We start from the raw sequence: 21,456 nt of genomic DNA on the forward strand, positions 1-21,456 counted from the left end.
GGGGACGTGGGGACAATCTCCTCATGGCCTGGGGATGGAGGGAGGACCCCCTCATGGTGTCCCACAGCACAGACCGGGCCCGAGCCCCCCAACGGCCTCCAAGACCGCGGGGGCCAGGGCAGCCCCACCGCCGCGGGTGCGGTGAGGTGGGGCCGGTCCCTAAGGAAAAAGGGCCGATCCCGAGGCGGGTGCCGGCTTCAGTCTGCGGTGCCGGGCCGGTGCTGCCCTTCTCCTCCTCCTCCTCCTCCTCCTCCTTCTCCTCCTCCTCCTCCCCCGCGTGTGCGGTGCGCGGCCGCATGTGGGGCGCAGGCGGCGGAGTCTCCACCTCTTCTGGCAGCGGGAACCTGTGGCTGCCAAGCTCCATTAAAGCCATCAGCAGCCGGGGGGACGCGCTCCGCGGCGAAAGCGGGGTGGGCTGTGGTGTTTTATTTTAAAATAGATACTTTTGTTCTTTTCGCCCCCCTTTTTCCCTTCGCAAGGCTCGGGCTGAACAGGACGCCTGCGGGCTGAGGCCGGGGTGCCGCCGCCGCGGGCACCGGAGCGCCGGAGGCGGCCCATGGCTGCACCGCCGGGCGCCGCGCCTCGCTGAGCTCCGCGGGCACCGGCGGCGATCGCGCCTCTGGCCGGGACACACAGCGGGCACCATGGTCCGGTGCTGGTGGCTCGCAGGGCTGCTCGTAGGTAGGTGCCACCGGCGGCCGGTGCCGAGCCGCGGCGGGAGGGCGAGCGGGTGGCGGAGTCAGGGTCGTACCCTCATGGGGCTCCCCGTCACCTCCCTCACCCGTCCGGGCACAGTGAAGGGGCAGGAGCGGGCAGGAGGGTGCGAGGAGATAGAGTGCAATGGGACTGACTGTAGGGAGAGTGCAAAGGGACAGCGAGGAGTGTGCAAGAAGTGTGCGAGGAGTGTGCGAGGAGAGCGCAGCGGACTGGGAAGGAGGATGCAGGAAAATCTGAGGAGAGAGAGAAGAGGGTGCAAAGAAGCGGCGAGAAGGGGGCGAGAGGACCTGGAGGGCGCGAGGAAGTCGCACGGCGGGTCCCGGTGGGGCCGGTGCCGGGACGGGGATCCCGGGATGCCCCCGCCCGGCAGGAGGCACCTGGCGCCCGGAGCTCCCCGCTCGCCGCTCCCTGCCCGGGTCATCCTCGGTGCCCGCCCGGCCCGGGCAGGGTTTCCCTCAGCCTCGGTGCCCGCCCGGCCCGGGCAGGGTTTCCCCGCTGTGTGCCGGGAGCCCCGCAGCTCCAGCGCCGCTGGCCGGGACAGGGACGGGCGGGGAGCGCCCCGGAGGGACACCGGAGTCCCGCGATGCTGCTCCCGAGCTGTGGGGCCGGGAGCGGGGACAGAACCCCTGAAGCCTTTTCCGAGTGAGCGCCGTGCGGGGATGCCAGAAGGGCTGGCGATCCGGTGCTGAGCTGCCCAGGGAGGTGCTGGGCTGAAGCTCATCCCCTGCCTCCCACCCGAGGCTCCCGGAGTGGTTGGGGTCGCTGCCTCCTCCCCAGAGGCAGCCGGGCATCCCCTTTGGCACCGCGACTCGTTCCTGTCCCGAGCGTGGTGCACGGAGAGCACTGAGCAGAGTTTAGCTGCAGGAAGGGCTTAGAGGTGATTCTCACTGGAGTCGGGAATTCTCCCTGGGAGGATCCAGCACCTGCCCTGGCAAGGGACAACCTCACAAGTAGCCTCCTGCTCCAGGAACGTGACACTGAGCCCCACTGTGCAGACAGACTCTCGGAGCAGTGCAAGCTGCATCTTTGCGGCTCCCTTTCAGAAAGGCATCTTTCAACCCCACAGCTCTTGGAGCAGTTTCAGAAGAAAAGGTTCTGGCTTAAGGGACCATATGGGAGAACAAAGGCAACTGTGCTGTGAAAAAACCACAAAATTATTTCTGTTTATGACAAGGAGCAGAGTCTGAGGGAGACTCCTCCACCCTCAGACAGTATTTTCCTAGGAAATGCAGAGGAGATCCTTGGTTGAGACTCAGCAGTCCTGAACAGAAGAGGCAGGTGAAAGGAAGGGTGGGAGGATGTCCCTGAGGGCCCGGTGCTGTCTGGACACTGAAAATCCAGGCACCAGGTTCCAACTGCTCTTTCTACCACTTAGGTCACTCATCTGAGGTTTTGGGCAGCAAAATACCACACTGACTCGCCTCTCAGCTCAGGGCTTAGTGACCCAGGCAAAGGAACTGTGTAGTAACAGCTATTGGACATTACTTGCATTAAGTGTAAAGGACCAGACTACAGAAAGAAATCTCTGAGCAGGGCACTTCTGTAGAGTTACTCTCCTGTTCTCCTTATGTGGGATGTTTGTCATGTGTTTGCAAAATAAAGCTGAGAAATATGAATTCTCTATGTATCTTATTAGCTCAAGTTGCTCTGCTCAGGGATCTGTTATACTGCATTATGCAAGTTTACTCACTGAAGTCTAATTAGAATAATTCTTTCTTAAATCCTCGTACAGTTTCTCTTAGTCCAGTCTAACTTAAACTCTCTGCTTCTTGCATCTGATGTCAGTGAGAGAATTTTCATTGATTTCAGTAAGAATGGAAACTGAACCTCAAAATAACTGTTTAAATACCTAAGTCAGACCCAGAAACCATTAAAATCAGAGTAAGCTTTTCTCACTGTGAGCAAGACTGGCATTCTGCATTTTGCATGAGGCTGAACATTAGCATGAGCATGACACCAGTGCATAATTAGTTGAAAAACCACTTTAGTTAGGTAACTGAATCTGACTTTGGAGTCTCCTCCAGAAAAGAATCACTCATTCCTGGAAATGTCCCCAGGGACTTGCTGAGTTTTACCTAAGCTTTCATTAAAGTCTTTACATTCCAATAACACCGCGGTGATATTTTTCACGTGTAGCTTCTCCTACATGATTTTAACATAAAAGATCTATTCCTGCTTTCAATGGTTATTTTTAAGCTTGAAAATGACAGAGTTGAGGTAAGATAAGAACACCAGTTGCATTCAGTTATGAGATTAGCAAGAGAATCCCATAAGTGATAGAACAACATTCAGCATAGAGATGTGTGTCTATTTACACACATATATCTGTTTTTACTATTAAACCAACATCATTGTCTTCGGTTCAAATATTTATTTGGGTAATGTTTACTTAGCTAATTTTTTTTTTTTACCAAGCTGATGGTTTCTATTCTTCATTTTTCAAGCTGGCCAAAGAAAATCAACAACTAATGAGCTATGCTGGATCGTGTGATATGATTCTATTTGTTCTTTCAATAATTATAGGCTTGCCACGTTTCAAAGTATATGGATATAGATAAAAACAGGGCTGAGATGTAAAAAAAGCACAAGTGAAAAAAATATCGTGTGGTTTCTATATTTTCCCCACAAGCACAAATTGTTGAGTAAGGAGATTTTCAAAAGCCAGAAATTGCTGTGAAGAAAACCAAAGCTGGAATCCAATGCTAGGGGAGGCTGCATCTGGCAGAACAAAGTTTGGAAAGAGGTTTTGCTTTCAGTGGGATCCTGTGTTTCCCCACAACAGGGCATATGTCATCTCTAAAGACAACGTTTTCATGGGTGAGATAAAATCACTGCTAAAATCAACCTCAAAATTAGGAAGCACCTATACAATGCTCTTACACAAGTGCTTTGGTGTTCTTACTCATTTGCTGGTGGAGATAAAGGTATGAAAGAAGAGAAACTTCCTGATTTTAAGATGGTGTATCTCAGATATAATAATCCCAAGAAACTGACAGTGAGAACGTGAGAATTTCAATGTGTAACCCTTCTTCTGTAAGCTAAGAGTGCTGCCAGAAACTGAAAATATGATTCATAGAACATCTCCTTCTCTTCCCATTTTAAATTGTGTAAGATCTGAGGGGTTAGTAATCTGCAATCTGTGGGGTTTTTTCTTTAAGGAGTTAAAAGGTCTCATGGTTTAAAATGCAAAATTAGAAAAGTTCTATTTCTGTGTCTTAGAGAAGAAGCTCTGATGTCTATTTGAAATGGCAGAGCTTCAGAGTGTTAAGTGATAAGAGGGTTGAAATCCATCATTATTTTTGAGTTTTAGCAGGGTGATGGTGTGATAATTGTGGCTTTCATAGTGGTGTTTTCTCATTTTCAGTGAATAGCTTATTAAATCATCACGGTTTGAATTCAGCTGAAACTGAATGCTGCAAAGAAGCTCAGCTCCTGTGGCACTGTTAGACATTTGGATTGGTGCAACAGCAGGTCTCTGCTTACAGCTGGGGTGAGGGGACATAAATCAACAGGAGAAGTCTCACCACAGAGTGCTTGAAGAGATTTGCTTGAGATTTAGATTTTAAAATAATGCTTTAAACTTGAGTGTATAGCAGGCACTGAAAAAGCCCCCCATGGTTTCTCCTGGGTTAATAAGAAACACTGACAAATGTGTGACATTTTGGCCTTGTCTAACTCCAAGACTGTGGTCTTTGGAAGCAGCTTTCTCCTGGCACTCTGGGATCAATGTATACACCAAGCTCCCCACTGAGACAATTGGATTCACCTTGTTCACACTCTCACTAAATCCACAAGTGCTGGACACGGCAGGTTATGGCTTGGCTCTCCCCTGTTGATACAAAAACACAATGACATGTTATTTCTAAAGATTTTCCAGAGGAAAAAAAAAGGTCATTTTTCCCAGTTAGGCTGCCTGGAAAAGACAGATGAAAATATAAATGACAGCAAAGTTTTGCTGCAGGAAAGCTCCCAGAGTTTGTTAGTTTTGAGTAGCACAAGTCCCGTTATTAGATTATGCAGCGCGTAGGTTGAATGTCAGCTTTGATTTTAGCATCTGTCGGCAGAGTTTAGGAGAACTGGAACACATCAAAACTTGGCTAATGTGGACAGGCAAAACTGTATACTGAAATTTCAGGCTATCTAGAAACCACACCCAGACCCCAAAACACATGTTAGAAGTAGCTTTAATTCTGTGCTCCAGCTGCACAAGTAACCTTTTTCTGTGGTCACTTGTGACTCTTAAGTTAAATGTGTGTGTATTGCTGGTGTGGGCTCTGGATCAGTTTCCCACCTTTCTGCAGAGCTTTTTCCTCAGGATACCTTCTGCTATGACTGCTTTTGAATGCCCTTCTCATCCTTGGCTTCACAGGAGCCAAGTAGCCTCAGAATATTAGATCCTATTAGATCCTATTTTTATTACTATAAACAGTATCCTTGCAGCAGTGCCAAGAGTCCTGTTGTGTTAGGTGCTAAATAAGGAGAGAACAAAAGGATTGTTCTTGCTTTAGTGGGTTTATAGCCTAATTTCCTGGACTTAGATTTTCAACAGTGGGTACTTGACATGGCAGGGACCTGCTGGGATTCCCAGCTGTGTCCTGCAGTTTAGTAGCTATTGCAGTTGCTTAGGTCTCTACATCCCTAAATGCCTTTGTGCATCCAGCCCTTATTTCTAGTCCCACGGAGGCCAGGCAGGGATTCTGAAGAGCAATGAACAATGTGCTTACACAGGAGAGCAGCTGTCCCCTGTGGGAGCGGGGAGCTGGGACGGCTCCATGGCAGTGGGAGACTGAAAGGCCACTCAGATCATCCCGCCAACTCCCTGCCAAGAGCGGGTTGTTCCCTGCTGAACTAAAGCTTTGCTCAATCCCTCAAAATCCTGCCAAACAAGTGGACTTACGTTGCCTTCTACATTGTGCCTCGAGAAGTTCACCCTGCCATACAAGCCACATGTTTTTCCTCCCTTCATTCACTCCCAACAGAATCTCTTTATTCGCTGCAAGGAATTCCTTCCCTTCCTTGGTGTTTGTGCTTTGTGAATATTTATAGGCTGTTATCATATCCATCTTGCTCACCCAGGCTATATGTACTCTGCTCTTTTAATCTTGCTTCGTAACTCAATCCCTCCCACCCCCTCATCATTTTTTGTTGTTCTACTCTCAACTCCCGCCAGTTCCAGTTGCTCATTTTGCTTTGGGTAAACGCGGTATTTATGTTAATATTATGTGGTGGGTGGTCCTCTCTGCACTCTTGGTCCATGTGAGTGATTTAGAAGTTTGAAATGAGGTTGACATTTTATAGCCAAGCCATGGCTGATTACTGGTTCCGCTCTTCAAAGCACTCCAGGAAAATATATGCTTAGCCATCACTATTAAAAATGGCCATGATAGCGTCTAGTAAAGTGTCTGTGCAGGGGTTCAGGGGCATTGCCAAAACCTGCATGGATGCTCTACACATTCAAAACGACAGTGTGGCATTAATTTCACATCCATGTGCTGTTTTTTCTGTTGGGTTTCCAACTCATCTGAATTCAGGAAGATAGATGTAATCTTTGCCATTTGGTAAGAATGTGAATTCCGGTTAGAATTTAACTGAGTCACGATAGTACTCCCGGGGTATTGTTCACCCTTGGACTGAATTGTCTTGCTTTTGTTTTGGAAAACAAATGCTTCCCCCCATGTGTTCTCCCCACCCTCTCACTGTTCAGGCACCCAGGGAGTTAGAGATCACCTCACTATGGTCTCACCTATCTCACCAAACTGGAATTCAAACTTTCAGCAATTCTCAAGCAAAAAAAGCTCCAACATCACCTTTCTTTCCTTTGTTTTCTTTTGGGTTTTGGTTATATATTTACCTGTGCCAAACATACATGGCAATACTGATCAGAGTTTAACATAAGTCATGATATGTTAATGCTGTGAGCTCTCTGATTTTGGCTCACTGCAGGACCCTGTTCTCAGCCCTCTTGCCCATTCTCCTGTCCCTGCCTGGGCTGCCCAGAGCAGGGCTGGAAGCAGGACGGGCTCTGAGCTAAGGGACAGTTACCCCTGAGCTGACCACAGTGGCTGGGCCAGCTGGGGCCATTGGGCTGTATGGAATTGCTGCTGTGTTCTCCAGTAAGTCTTTTCACACTGACCAGTTTAGCTGTGGAAAAGGCATAGACTGGTCTGAGTCGGTGCAGCATCTTCTGGGGGTAGGAGGGAGGAACATGAAGTGAAATGGCTCCTGTCTCTGTCAGGACAGCAAGGATGTCGTGAGTAGAGCTCTGTTGTGTAACCTAAGAGTGCTGCCTGCTTTGGTGAGCATGAACTGCGGGAGAGCTCTTGGGAGGGTGGACTCACATCCACCTCCCACACTTCCGTTTGTCATCACAAGTCCTCTGTGGCAACTCTTACATGTCCTGCTTAGTTCACCCCATTAGAGAATGTCATGAACTGTAAGGTCCCTTCCAACCCAAACCATTCTGTGATTCCCTCTATCCCATTTCTCTTTCTTTCCTCAAATGGAGTGTTTGCTCTCAGTTTATGGGTATGGGCATCTTCTGAATAAGGCGCTGATGGGACCTTTCCTATTTACAGACTCCAAGTAAAACTGGGATCAAGCCCTTGAATCCCATTTACAGTGTTAGGCTTGGTTTTCTTTGGGGTAAACAGCCAGAGAGGCAGTTTTGAGAAGCCATTTTATTTAAATGTAGTTTATACTGAAGAAGATCTTTGAGGTACTTCTCCTTCCTCCCCTTCCCTACCACAAATCCCATCTGTCTTGTCATCTGTTGCTGGACATGACACTTAACAAGAAAAATACATGATTCCATGATTCCAAGAGCAAAATATTTACTTCTCTAGTGCCTTAAAGACCTCCAGGCAACTCACCACAAGCCCTTCACTATTTTAATTGTGGATATGAGACAGATCAGGCAGTGCTCACAGTCTTAGAACAAAGCCAGGCTAAAACTGTAGAATGTGATGTCTGAACTCATTTGCCATTGTGCTAAAAGTATGTGGTGAAAGTATGTTTTGAAAACTTCTCTAAAATCCTGAGCTACTTGGGAATTTTGAGTTGGCCGAGTTTCCTCTTTGGATCTGCAGGACTTCATGTATGATTATGCTCAGCTGTGCACAGGAAACTCAAGGTGATGGTCTGCAATGATAGCTCGTGGGTAATACAGTTACTGTGCCAGCCCTGAAGGCATAACTGAGAAACATTTAGTGAATTCAAAGCATTTTATGAATATCATGAACTGCGCACCAGGCTGGTAAAACAGCTAAATGTGAATATACCCGTTTTACAGACAACTAAGAGAAGGGATGAATAATAGAAATACTTTTCCAGAAGCCAAACAGTGCTCCAGTGAAAGCACTGGCATCCTCCCTCAACCACTTGACCACATTCTGGCTTCAGTTCAGGGAGGCATTACTAATCAGGAAAAATGCTCATGCACTGGCTTAATTTCAAGCACATGCTTAAGTTTCACTGAAACCAATTAGACTTAAGCATGTGCTTAAGTCCTGTCCTGAACTGTGTTCAGTTTGCAGATAGGCAAAATGCAAGGTTCTGCTGTGATACAGCTTTCCATCCCCAGTGGGTTATATTTAAATTTTATAACTTTTTAACATTATAATATAAAATTTATCTCTTCCCACACAGCTGTTCCCTCGGGAACGCCTTTTTCTGATGAATTAAAAGCACCACTAATTTAATCTCCACACAAATACAGGAAAAATTGATTTGCTAAATACAACCATTTTGTTTGCTTTTAAAAGAATGCTTACTCCGTTAGTGGCTAACCCAAAATCCATTCTGTGTGCTCTCAGGAGAGAAAAATGCTAAAGAATCACTGTTTTACTCTGTTAATGAAGACTGTGTGGAAAAGTATAATCCTCTTATGCAAAATATATTGATACATTCCTTATCGTCTATTTCTTTCCAGTCTGAACATTCCTCAGAAAATATCAAAGGTTTTATGCCATCTCTAAATGAAGAAATGTGTAATGCTCCATGACCTCAGGCCCTGATCTTATCCCTGTGAGTGGGTGACTAACTGAAACATTAGAATTATAAATGGGAATGATAAATTCTGGCCATAGGAGGCAATAACATGTAACAGATTAAACAATCTAGCTCTGGAGAAGAGCTGACCCACAGTAACTAATTTGGTGCAAACTGTAATATATGCATTTTCTCCTCCATTTATGAAGAAACAGATGTGTGACTCAACTTTGCTTTTTTCCAGAGTCAATATGCTTGGGGGAGCACAAACACGATTTGTTTCCAAGGAGGAATATGACAGCATTTCTCTCTTGGTTGATGGTTTGCTCCTTTAGAAGTGAGAAATGGCTCTGCATCTGGAGCACACAGCACTTGTGTAGCACAAGGCTCTCATTTCCAGGCTTGGCCATTGCCTTGGAATCTTTCACCTTAATTTTACCAATAATTTACTGTGTGGAAAATTTGAGAATTTCCAGTTCTGCCTTTCTTATCATTTGATGCCGTGGGCCTGATTTTCCTGAAAGTGGTTTATACGAATGAGGGATGAGTTGGTCAGCATTTGCTGCTGGTGCTGTTTGCTCAAGGCTTGATCCAGTTTGTGCTGATTGCAGCGATGAGCAGTTCCCAGCTCTGCCACTCCTGCCTGCCTGAGTGCACGTGCAACCCCCTTGCTCCGAGGCTTTGGGCCGGTCTTTGGGATGCAGCATGCACTGGAAAGCTGGAAAAAGCCCCTGTTTTGTCGAAGTGCTGTGCTGAGGAGCTCTCTGGAAAGGCTGGTGGTTAATCGATACAGACGGATGGCAGAGCGAGTGAGGGGAAGAGATCACAGTTAGGCATTTTTTAGATTTTCCTATAAATGAGGATTTTTGTCTTGAAGATGAATTGTGAATAATTCCTTCCTCCTGCCCAAGAACTCTATAGAGCAGTTAATTTGTGTCACTCTTAAGACAGAGGAGCTGCTCTGATGTGCTTTACCAGGGGCTGAGTAACAGAGTGACATATGAGTGACAGCTGCTTTATGCTGCTCTTGGAATAGAGAAGTGCTCTAACTACAGATTTTAGGTCTGGGACTGAACTTTTCCAGCTTGAAAGGATGTTTGGATCTTGTGGGGTTGGAGTATTTGAGAGAGAAAAAAGCAGCCACAAAATCTGGACACAAGCCAATAGCTTTTGGTTTGAGGATGCATCCAGCTTGGAGTCTTGTGTACAATTAAGTAAGACAAAATCCCTAGGAATTCCCATCATGTGAAATATTTACATTCTGGAGGCGCTTTTTTTCTGCATGGAGTTTGATCCCAATTATAAAAATTCCCTTTTCTATTGAATGTGTCAAAATGCAGTGATTGCATTGCCAAAGTGTCTTTGCTCCCAAACAATGTAGACTATTAGTGTTTCTGCCAAGAGTAGCACGAAGGGTTCAGTGAGATATTGAAGCTTCTGCTGCAATAAACACACACAGAGCTCAGTTTGTGAGTTGACTGGGTTATATTATGTATATTTTAGAGCTATATTCTATATATCTATAGACTGCACCGACACCTCTGGAGTCTTTTTGTGGTTATGGGCAAGAGCAAATCTGACCCTTATGTCCGTTATTACCTCTAATACATATACAGTTATTTTTTAGTTTACTGTATTCTTTAGGATAATAACTTTGTGTTTGTTTGAAGTGTGGTTCAGTTTGGACTGCCCTTGTTCTGGTGACTCTCCAGTATTTAGGCCTCTTAGGGCAGTCAAATGAACCTTGGCATATTCTGCACGTGAATTTAAAAGAAGCCCTGGGAGTAGGGAGCACACAGGACCACAGAGCAAAGTCATGGTAGAGCTGGGATGAGGATACAGATCCCCAGCTCCTAATTGCTCTACTAAACAGGCACCCAAGGGGCAGCATTACACGTGCTGCAGCTGCCAAATTAGAGGTTGAACTAATAGCAGTGGGTTTTGTCATCCCATATTTTCCCATTTTCATATGAAGAATCACAGGAACTGCATTTCAGGAAGCACGAGTGCAAGCAATTGTGAAGGAGTTGGCTGTGCCTGCTCACCCCATCTGGCCCACAAGGCTGGTAAGAGCAGCAGAGTTGTGAGTCTGCTCCCAGAAGAGCCCTGAATTCTAATAATGTGTCTTTCCAGCTGTTTCATGCGCTCCAGTACCAGAAAAGGCTGGCTTCCCTGGTGTTTGGGTACTGCTCTCCTGCTTCCCTGGGGGCTTCCCTTTCCACTTGTTTATTCCCTTCGTGGTAGTTCAGGCTCTGTGTGCTTAAGTCTACACAAACACATTTCAAATGACCTGTAAAACCATCACAAATGGCAGTGCCATAATGAAGTGACTGAATTTGTCCATCAGATAAAAGTCTGAAGTTATTGAATCGGAATCCCTCTCCTTTGTCACACGTTCAGGAGCCTCTGACTTGCACAGCAGATGTTTAATCACCAAGTTCCCACTTGACTTGGTCTAGGGTTTGTATGTTGTGACTGTGTCTTCATCTCCTTGACTGAGGTGCAGGGTGTGCAAACTTTTCACATCCTCATCCTGTGGGAAGGTGACACACAGATGTTGGATCTTTTGTTCCAGCTGATAGGCAGGCTGGAAAGCAACCTGTGTCCTAACATTGGTATGGAGCGAGTAAAAGTTGGCTTCAAAATGTCCAGCACACTCCTGGGTAAAATGCAAAGTACAGCTGGAGCAAACAAATGCCATTTGTGCTCGTAAAGCCCTGGCCAGGGTCAGTTGTACCGCAGAGAATCAGTGGAGTTTCAGGAGGAGCTTCACCCAGAGCTCATTCCATGGTGCTGTGAAGAGGAAAATCCCAAGTTTCCTAGAGCAGCAAGCCTGCAGTGAGTGCCACAGACTGCTTAAGTAAAGAGTGAATAATGTATAGGAATATATGTACGTATGTGTGTGTGCATGCAAAGGTCTTCAGGATTTAGCTGAGTGTTCACACATTCCCTAAGCCAATAACATCCGTTGTTATGGGAAATGAGGTAAGTGACAGAATTACTGTCCTTATGGCGGGCGACAGGCGAGGCCAGCGTTCCCATGCTGTAATTCCCCGCCCCAGTCACAGCCTCAACAACACCATGAGAGGGGCAGAACACGAACAAAGAGTACTCGGTTGTATTTGAAGACTTCCTCTAAAAACCGGTTGGGTTCGGATGAAACTCAAGTCGGAAAACTGGAGTGAAATAAAAACCCCTGTGTCCTTAGCTAAGAGTTTGCCGCTGAGCGAGCCCGCCTGGGGTCCGTTCACTGTGCGGGAGGCCCGGGAGGCCCGGGAGGCCCGGGAGGCCCGGGAGGCTTGGCTGCCGGGGGCCGCCCTCCGCCGCTGCTGCCCCGCGCCGCTGACCCCGCTCCCGCTTGTCCCGCAGCCTGCGCGGCCGCGGAGCCGCGGTGCCGCCAGCAGCTGCGCCACCTGCAGGACAGCGCCGGGATCGCCGCGCGGCTGCCGCCCCGCCTGGAGGGGCGCTGGGTCTCCACCGGGTAAGGCACCCCCACATCCCGGGAATGCACATCCATCCCTGGAAAAGCGCCCCTAATATCCCGGGCAAGGAACCCCGTTCTCCTGGGAAGGGACTCCAACCCACAGGGAACGCGCCCCCAGACCCCTGGAGGACCTCCTGCCCCAGTCCCTCAGCGCGACTCCTGCCCACCCTCGGTGCTGTCAGGACACAGCAAGCGGCAGAGCAACAAATGTGTTCCCTTCTCCCCCTCCGCAGGCCCCCATTCCCGGCTGGAGGAGGGCTGGGAGCCCCGGGTGCCCCTAGAGCCTCCTGCTTCTTTCCCATCGCGGTACAGCTCGAACGGGCAGAGCGGCCCTGATTCCCATTGCCCTCCGCACTCCTCCCTGTGGACGTGCATGAAGTTTACGATCCTCTGTCCATCACTCTCACACTTTAGTAGCGGATGCCCAGACTATAAAATCACCCAAGGGTGGCCACCACGTGTGGAAGGCTCTTGCCCAGGAAGTTGCTCCCACCCCTGCTCGCCCCTCTCCTCCCGCACCCCGGCTGCCCTGGGAGGGATTTCTCCCCGTTCCGCGGCGGCTCAGCACTGCCTTCCCCGCAGGTGTGAGGTGCGGCCGGGACCCGAGTTCCTGACCCGATCCTACCTCTTCTACGCCAACCGGCTCTTCAAGGCTCTCCAGTTCTACTACTGGGACCCCTCCTGCCGCGACCCCTCCTACTCCCTGGTCATCAAGGGCAAGCTCCGGCTCCGCCAGGCCTCCTGGATCACCCGCGGGGCCACCGAGGCCGACTACCACCTCCACAAAGTGGGCATCGTGTTCCACAGCCAGAAGGCCATGCGGGAGGTGGCCTCCTGGATCAACCAGACCTCTGGCGAGGGCTGCAGCGGGTTCCTGCCCCCGGGGCGCTCCTGGGCGCCCGGAGCCCTGTACGAGGTGCTGAGCGCCAAGACGGAGCGCGACTGCACCGCTGCCCTGGGCTTCGCCATGCACGAGCTGAGCCTGGTGCGCGTGGAGAGGCACTACCAGCCCCTGCTGCAGCCGCAGCAGAGCGGGAGCCAGCTGGTGGAGGAGCTGTACCTGGGGGACATCCACACGGACTGGGGGGAGAGGCTGCACTACCGCCCCACCGGCTACCAGCGCCCCATGCAGAGCGCCCTGGTAAGGATGGGGCCTTTGCACGGTCCCCTCACTGCATCAGGGCTTTGCCAGCACGTTCATTACTGCTGAAGTGGCACCTGCAGCACTTGGCCCCCGCAGTGCTAAGGACACGCGGGTGAGGCCGTGCAGGGCTGCGGGGGTGGGACCCCAGGTGCTCCATGGCATGTGGGGTTCATCCTCTGCCTTCCCGAGAGAACAGGACCAAGGTGAAAGCTCAGCAAAACCAACATGGGAAACAAGCCTGCACTGACAGGGGCCTGGAGTTAACAGCTTTTGTTTGGCTGTGTTTTCCTAGGAGATGCAGTTCCCCTGTTTTGCACAACCAAAGTCAGTGAAGGCTTCAGGCTGCCCATTGTTAGAGCCTGTGTGCTCTGCCCTTCATCTGCTCTGCCCTTCATCTGCTCTGCCCTTCATCTGCCTGCACTCTCTCTGCTCTTTGGGGTGTGCTCCAGGCTGAGGGGAACAAGGGATCTCTTCGGTCCTTGGTGTAATGCCAGTAGCACAGGAACTTGCCCCCAATACAATGATGTTATTACACAGAAATCAAACTTCCATTTTGACATAAAACTGAGCAGCAGACTTAGTTGCCTCTTATTCTATTTTATTTTATGTTATATAGCAGCTTAGTTTATTCCCAGGAAAGCACCTTTCCATCCAAACCAAAGCTGATCAAATCAGAAGTGGTGGAGCAGTGAGATGGGGTGAAAAAAACACTCTGAACTTTGCCAGATTGAAAGGAAATAAATGAGAAAAAAAAATTTGGGGGCAACATTTCCCCACACCTCGAACTACACCAACTGAACTCTGAAAAACACAGAGCAACACCCCTCTCCCTCTCGAAAGTAACATTCTCAAATTGGTTAAACTTGTGTTATCTTGGGCCAAAACCATATATATGAGCAAAACCAGATGGTAAACATAAACACTTTTAAAAGTTAATTTAAAACCAAACCTAAAGATACTGAAATTCACTCTCTGAATGCAGCCCTGTAATTAATCAGCCAACAGCTCTCCAATGGACCCGCATATGATGTCACCACTTGGCGATAATTAGAAGCTGCCATACATTAGAAATAACTTCACACGACTGGTTTAAGCAAGTAAGAGTTTTGGCTCCATGTCCATAGTGATAATTTTATTGGGAACAGGATTTTTTTTTCTTTTCTTTTTTGAAAAAAAAAAAAACATTTTCTGTGAACTGACATCCATTTGCCTGTGCTGGTGAGTTACACAGCTATGTCAGGAATTCTTTTTCAACTCTCTTTATGAAAATATCACTCTTTTTCCCTTAAATTTATATCTGTTTTAAAGAAACCCATTCTTCCCAAATTACCTTTCATTATCAAAGAATTTCCTGCCTAAGGAGAGCATATATATTTGCCAACTTCTGGGATTATTTAGCCATAATGTACTGTGTACTGTCAGCACTCATTACTGTGACAGTAGCAGTAAAGCAAGCTGAAAATGACTAAATTACAGTAGACTCCAATCAACTTGCATGTAAATTACCCACCCTACAGTTAACTACTGAGTTATTTAACCTTCTTGCCTATGACAGTTCAGTAAAGATTAGCTCGTGTTCTAGAAAATTATATAATGTTCCAACCCTGCTTATTTAAAAATAAATCAGTTGTGATATATGAAGTATAAGAAAAATTTCCAAGCTACACAAAACCCCTGCTGGCACCGGATCAGGGGCAGGACTGGTTTGACTCAGAGCTCTCCACCAGCAGGGAAGCGAAGGTCACGGCCTCTTTCTGCAGAGGGTCCCTTTCTTCTCCCGTTCTGGCTGCTGGAAAAACCCCACGGCCCCCTCCCTCCCCTCCCGGCTCATCCCGGTCCTCCCCCGAATCCCTGGATGTGGGAACACGGGCGGGAACGGGGCGAGGGGGAGGCAGAGCATCTTGGGCTGTCCTGGAGAGGCTGCAGCCCCAGGAGCTCGCCACGGCCAGGCGTCACAGCCTCCTTCCTTCCCAAAAACTGCGGCGTTGTTCTGTCCTGACACCGCCCAGCACCTGCATCCTCACCCAGCTCGCCATGGAGAACTGATGGGGGAACAACCTGGATGTGCCGAGGGAGCGCTCCCTGCCCTGGCAGCGGCTCTGCCCTTGCCCCGGCCTCCTCCCTCGGCCTGTCCTCAGCAGCCCCAGCACGGGGCGGCCGCAGGGCACAGCCCTGTGTCCTTCAGCTACCAGAATAGCAAAGAGCAGGGCAGCGCTTTATCTCCCTTAATCTGCTCGGCTGCGTCTGCAAGCTCCCCGCAGTTCCGCACCCTGCTGTGGACGAGGGGAGTCGCAGCTTTTGAAATATTCTGGAAGGGTTTGTTTTTTGGTTGTTTTGGTTTTTTTTTTTTTTTTTTTTTTTTGCTTCCCAGTTCGCAGAACTGTTATTTTCTGTCTCCTGCAGCACCACGTGCACCCTTGCCCGGCGTGCGGGATTATTTCCAGGGCTGATGAGCATCACCCCCCGATCCTGCCCGCCAGAGCCACGCTGCCCATGCAGCTCAGCGGCAGCTGGGTCAGCACCCACTGCGAGGTCCGGCCGGCCGTGCTCTTCCTCACCAGGTACTTCACATTCCACGGCAACAACCACACCTGGGAAGGGCATTACTATCACTACTCCGACCCGCTCTGCAGGCAGCCCACGTTCACCATCTACGCCTCCGGGCACTACACGCAGGGCATCCCCTCCTCCAAGGTGCGGGGTGGCACCGAGCTGGCTTTTAAAGTCACCCAGGCTCGGGTGACGCCGATGGACCAGGTGACGGTGGTGATGCTCAACTCCTCGGAACCGGGAAGCTGTGGGCTGGCAGGCTCCTGGAGCGCCGGGGTGGAGCAGGACATAACACCCACGAATGGATGTTTGGCTCTGGGCATCAAGCTGCCCCACACCGAGTATGAACTGTTCAAAACGGAGCAGGACACGCAGGAGCGCAGCCTCCTCTTCATCGGGGAGCGGCCCACGGACGGCTCCAGCCCCGACAGCCCCGACAAGCGACCCACGTCCTACCAGGCCCCTCTGATCCAGTGTGCTGCAGCCTCACAGGAATTCTCCAACTACATTAGTCTAAAATACGTGGGAAGAAAGGATGCTAACGGGAACGAAGCACTAAAACCTTTGCCTGTGGCCTTTTTGTTGTTTATAGCACTTCTGTTTTTAAGATGGGACTAGTTATCTCTTCAGGTACAGTGCAGAATTCAGATAAATCTTGGTGCTAGCGTGATTTTTATACCCTTCAAATGAGCACATCTGGAATCAGTTTTACTCAGATTTGGAAACACTTTTTAAAAACACCCAATAGTGAATGAAGCCAAGGAGATATGCCTGACTCCACACTGTTTGTCCTTTGGCTTTATTGCCTAATCTCCGCTCTTTGCGTGCAAATTTAATGTAGTGACACGGATGCGCTGCACATTGCAACAGATAATTTAGCAACATGAGGGGGGAAAAAAGTGACATCAATTAAAATTGCTGCTTTGAGCTTTTGACATTGCTAAGATTTAATCAAGAGCTTGATTCAGATGTAATTCAAACATCCGAAGTGTTGGCTGCTGAGTTTCTTTGAGGTTAAGTTCCCTCCCATCACACTCCTTTTTGCTGTTCATGCAAATTTAATCTGCAGAATCAGTCAGCAATAAACAGTCAGCAAGCGTTATTGAGAAGGGCAAAGTTCACATGCCTCTTGCAGTTTACAGATATTTTCTGCACTTTGCCTGTGTATGTCACACACAGGGACCCACAGTCTTGCACTTGGAGATGCCCGGAACAGCCCTCACAGAGGGCTCGATTGTTCCACCTGACCCTGGGCATAGATTACAGTAGATGGAAAACACTTCTGTGCACAACAGCTCCAAGCCCCAGCATTCCCTGGCTGCAGCATTGCATCCCTGCTGTGTTATCCCAGCTCTCCAGTGCAGTGCTGGCATGGCTGTGGGACATCAGCAGTGTCCCTGTGTCACTGCTGCCGTGCCCGGCACAGGCACCATCACCATGCGCCGTGTGAAGGGAAAGATCCCTCACCAGCCTTCTTAGGCCATGTATTTTCACTGCTTCCTTTTCAGTTACTGGCACAGCAGTTGTTAGTCCAGCTCTCCTCTCAAAGTGTCACTTCCAGGCTCATTCCTGTACAGATGTTTTATAAATCTGCCTCTGGTGAACAATGAGCTGAAGAGATGCTCAGATCAGACAGCACAGTCAGGTCAAACTGATTCCTACTGACAAGAAGGACAAACTAAGAAATTATATTCCCTGTCTGCTGCAGCTAAGCATCATGTAACTTCCTTGAGAAGCCCTTCTCCAGCAGCTAAATCCTCTCCAAATAAGCCTATATATCTTACCCACAAAGGATATTTTGTTAAAGCAGCTATGCAATAGCCACCTTCTTAATGCTGTATTTACGAACTTGCAGCTTGTACTTAGATAAATTATGGGGGTTATAACATAAAAATACTTGGGGGGGGGGATCTGTACATTAATAATTCAAATGAGATGCTTATTAAATGCATTACAGTTGCGACATAAATGTTGTCAGCATGTTCACATGTTCCAGGCATGACCCAATCTTAGTCACGCACACGAACAGTTCTACTCCAAAGGTGATACACAAAGGGGCTGGGCTTGGCTGCCTTGCCTTGGTTCCCTTCCCAATCCATGGAGGAGACTTCAGCAGGCAAATCTGATTTCCAGTCGTGTTGGTTGTGCTTTGTTCCCTGCTGCTGCACAGAGATCCATGGGCAACTGGAAGTGATCTCGGAGAAGATGGTGTCTCCTTGGGGTGTTCCCATTAGGATGCAAGTCCTGGGCAGCACAGCTGCACCTCCTGTCAGCCACACACTGGCAGAACTTTTCCTTTCCCATCACTGTGCTCGAGTGGCCCTGACTCCCCTCAGCACAGGTACCTGTTCTGCCAGACACACATGCCTGTGGCAGGAATAGGCAACAGCCTTGTGCTGCCTTTGGAGAGCGGGTGGAGGAGGAGGAAGGCAATTCCTGCCCTACATTTACCCCCATGAATCAGATTTGTGTGCAGATACTTTTCTTTCATTTACATGGCAAGGAAACGGATTAAACTTAACAAGTGTTCAGGTCCTGCAAGGTGTAAAAGCTCTTACAAGGCCACAGATCCTTTCCAGGTGGGGATGGGATTAACATGATGTGAGACACCATCACACACTTATGCAACGTTAGCAACAAGGCCTTGGGAAAGCTGCCCTGCAGCAGCTCAGGCACCACTGGCTCCAGCAGCACCAGAGCCCCACTGCTCTGCTGGCTGAACTTGCCTGTGAAACCTCATCAGGAGCCTCCTTGTCCTCTTCCTCCTCTAAGGATACCTCTGAGAGGAAAAAAAGCCATGAAAGAGCTATTTGCATAAATATCATAACTTTTATTGTTCTGTTCACAGTTTTTGAAGACACATTCCTAAATTACACAGTTATTCTCTCTTAAGAATTTGTGCCTTTTTCCAATTTGAATTTGCCTGGCTTTGACTGCCAGTCGGTGATTCTTGTGATGCTTTTTAAGATCAGAGAGCTGCAGTGTGCAGTATTTTCTGCCTGGGAAGGTACTTGTGCACTGTAATCAAGACAGTCTCAGTTTTGGTAGAAATCTCAGCCAACTGAGTTTTCTCTCACCATCTCTAAGGCATTTTCACACTCCATGAGTATTTTCTGAATCTTTTTTTTTTTTGCATCCATTTCAATTACTCAGCTTCTCTTGTAGAATGTAAATATCCAAATTGCATCCAAAATTCCCAGCTCTCCCAGCTGAGACATACAGGAGGATAATCACTTACAGCTAACAGTAATTAAAAACAAGAACACATTCGTATTCATTAGGCTTTTACCCTGGGACTGCACTGGGAATGTACATGGAGCTGTTACTCATTCTGGTCCTGGCTATGGATATTTTTGTTATGTTTTGTCAGTAGTAATTTTGTATCTGTTTTCCTCAGTGATCTGGAACCACTGAATCTGTCAGGTCCCTGCTGAACCCTTCTCTGGGCATCCCCATTTCATTGTGGTTCTCTTTGAACTTCAGCAGTGTGTGATTGCCAGGGAACATGGAGCTTTGCAGGGCCCTGACAGACCCAGCTCACTCTCAAAAGACAGAATGAAAGGACTTACACCAAGCTCCATCAGGAACCTCCATCTCCTTTTCCATCCCCTTCTGGGGTGTCCCACTGTCCTGACCCACTGACCACCCCCAGCAGCAGCTCAGACACAGCCCCAGGCTCCTTCATTGCAAACACTGATCAAGGTTTCTGGGCCTACTGAATTAAAAACTGTTAATTTTAAATCCTGAGCATTGCTAAGGAATGACATCACCTTTCCAGTTCTCTTACATCATCACTAGGTTTTACCTCCTGCATATATTTATTAACAGTTCTTATCCTCTCCAGATTTCCTCTGAACTTCAGCTCCTCACCACCCTCTCTGAGCACTCCAACCCATGTTTTTCTGTGGCTTGTGCTTTCCTTATTTTCTAAACTTCCTAACTCCCTTTTTGAATGGATTGCTGTCTGCTTCCCTTTTTCTTATTTGTTTTATATTACTTTCCATCTAATTTTTCCCTTCATTTCATCAGAGAAGCAGGATGGGCAGTTAGCCAAAGTTGTCCCCCTTCTCAATTGCAAAATTATTAGTTTTTTGGCCCTTTAATACCTTTCACTTAGAAAACTGTCAGTTTTACTTCAGTTTTTCATCTAATTTCCTCTCCGCTCCCAGATCTGATATGAAATTTGCTCAACTATGCCCTTTTGAAGCACCAATTACGTTTATTAGCAGCTCACATGGCTGTATGCTGAGCTCCACTGCAATCAGGATCCTAACCTCAGTTCTGCCATTCATTTATCTTTATCTGGTGTAAACAAGACAGACCCAAATAACTTCACCTTTCATGTCTAACACTGCATCTGAAAAACAGGTCTAGGAACAGACCAGGAGCTTTAATCCTGACTACTGGGTTGCTTTCTACTACAAAACAAATAAATGCCTTTTTACTGTCCCTGTGAAGAAAATCCAAGTCAATGTGGGCTGGAAGTTGATGGTAACAGGCACACGTGTCTTAGTAAACTCTGCCACATTCACTTCTTTTAGAATACTTTTTTAAAAGATTAATCATTTTTTAACAACTCCAAAAAGCAAAAATAAAATAATTTCTGAAGTCTCAAATAATTTTCTGGCTTTCTGCACTGAGTCTGATCCTTCAGTACCTTCTTTAATATCAGAAGCTCCTCAGACAAGCTGCCTTTCCAATTTTCTGCTTCTTTAGCAGGTGCAGAAGTTTAAAGCATGAGCCAAGTCTGCCAGACAAACACATTCCTGGGTCTGACACAGGGCTCAATTAACAGTAACTTATTTTTCCAATTAACCACCTTCATGGCTCCCTGTTTAAAATACCTTAGAATGCATTTATGCATTCTAGATTTCCCAAATAAAATGAAACAAAAAAAATCGGAAGCACTTTTGGATACATTAACAGCATCGTGCTACTGCTTTGTTTGAGAAACAATCCCCCTGGAATATAAAAGCCTGTCGAACACCATAAATAAATCCACTGCACTGGAACAGCAGGAGGAAGCTGGAGACAGAAAGGAGATGGGTGACAAGACTTGTTGCTCCAAACTCTACAGAGTGAAGAGGAAGAAAAAACAATGAGGAAGCAGAAGGTGAGTGGCTGTGTGGGATGGGAAAAGGCATCCAGCAGCAGTCAGATGTCCATGCCAAGGGAGAGCCCTGCCAGGCAGCCCGGAGCAGCCAGGGCTCCCTGGGCCAAAGGCTGGGACAGGCAAGCAGGGAAAAGCAAGCCTGGAAGGGTGATGGGAAGAAAGAGACCCAGATGGAAAACAGGCAGCAGGGAAGAAAAGCCATTCAAAGACGCTCGGCTGAACATGGGTTTGTTTGCCAAGGAGCAGGGAAGGAACAAGGATGACTTGGCCTGGACCAAAGCGCTGAGGGAGGGAACAGAGCGAGATTTGACAGCTCAGGCAGAACAGAGCAGGAGGGAGGTTGGGCAGCAGAGTCTCCAGCCCCCACAGGAACACTCCTTTGGGCTCAGCACTGAGGCAGAGATTCCTGGCTCCAGTCACACTTGTGTGTGGCCTCCCAGTGAAACGTGGAAACAGAAATTG

At 48.2% G+C, this 21,456-nt stretch overlaps 1 protein-coding gene across 2 annotated transcripts; it reads left to right on the top strand.

Moving 5' to 3' along the window:
• Positions 1–285: 285 nt before the first annotated feature.
• APCDD1L (APC down-regulated 1 like) lies at positions 286–17,850 on the top strand. 2 transcript variants are annotated; one of them, XM_069034230.1, is made up of 4 exons: positions 286–681; positions 12,073–12,184; positions 12,770–13,328; positions 15,735–17,850. In XM_069034230.1, the coding sequence occupies exons 1-4, from the start codon at positions 645–647 to the stop codon at positions 16,497–16,499; spliced, it is 1,473 nt and encodes a 490-aa protein (XP_068890331.1). In that variant the 5' UTR covers positions 286–644; the 3' UTR covers positions 16,500–17,850. The 2 variants fall into 2 exon arrangements, with proteins under 2 accessions (XP_068890331.1, XP_068890330.1); XM_069034229.1 differs by lacking the exons at positions 286–681; positions 12,073–12,184 and having other exon boundaries at positions 12,193–13,328.
• Positions 17,851–21,456: the final 3,606 nt, after the last annotated feature.

This window comes from Aphelocoma coerulescens, chromosome 20 (assembly GCF_041296385.1).
Source record: "Aphelocoma coerulescens isolate FSJ_1873_10779 chromosome 20, UR_Acoe_1.0, whole genome shotgun sequence".
Lineage (NCBI taxonomy): Eukaryota > Metazoa > Chordata > Aves > Passeriformes > Corvidae > Aphelocoma > Aphelocoma coerulescens.

Coding starts and splice junctions, on each gene's coding strand:
- APCDD1L (XM_069034229.1), top strand. CDS start 12,561: ATGAAGTTTACGATCCTCTGTCCATCACTCTCACACTTTAGTAGCGGA. Junction 13,329..15,734: donor GCCCCATGCAGAGCGCCCTG/GTAAGGATGGGG, acceptor TGTCTCCTGCAG/CACCACGTGCACCCTTGCCC.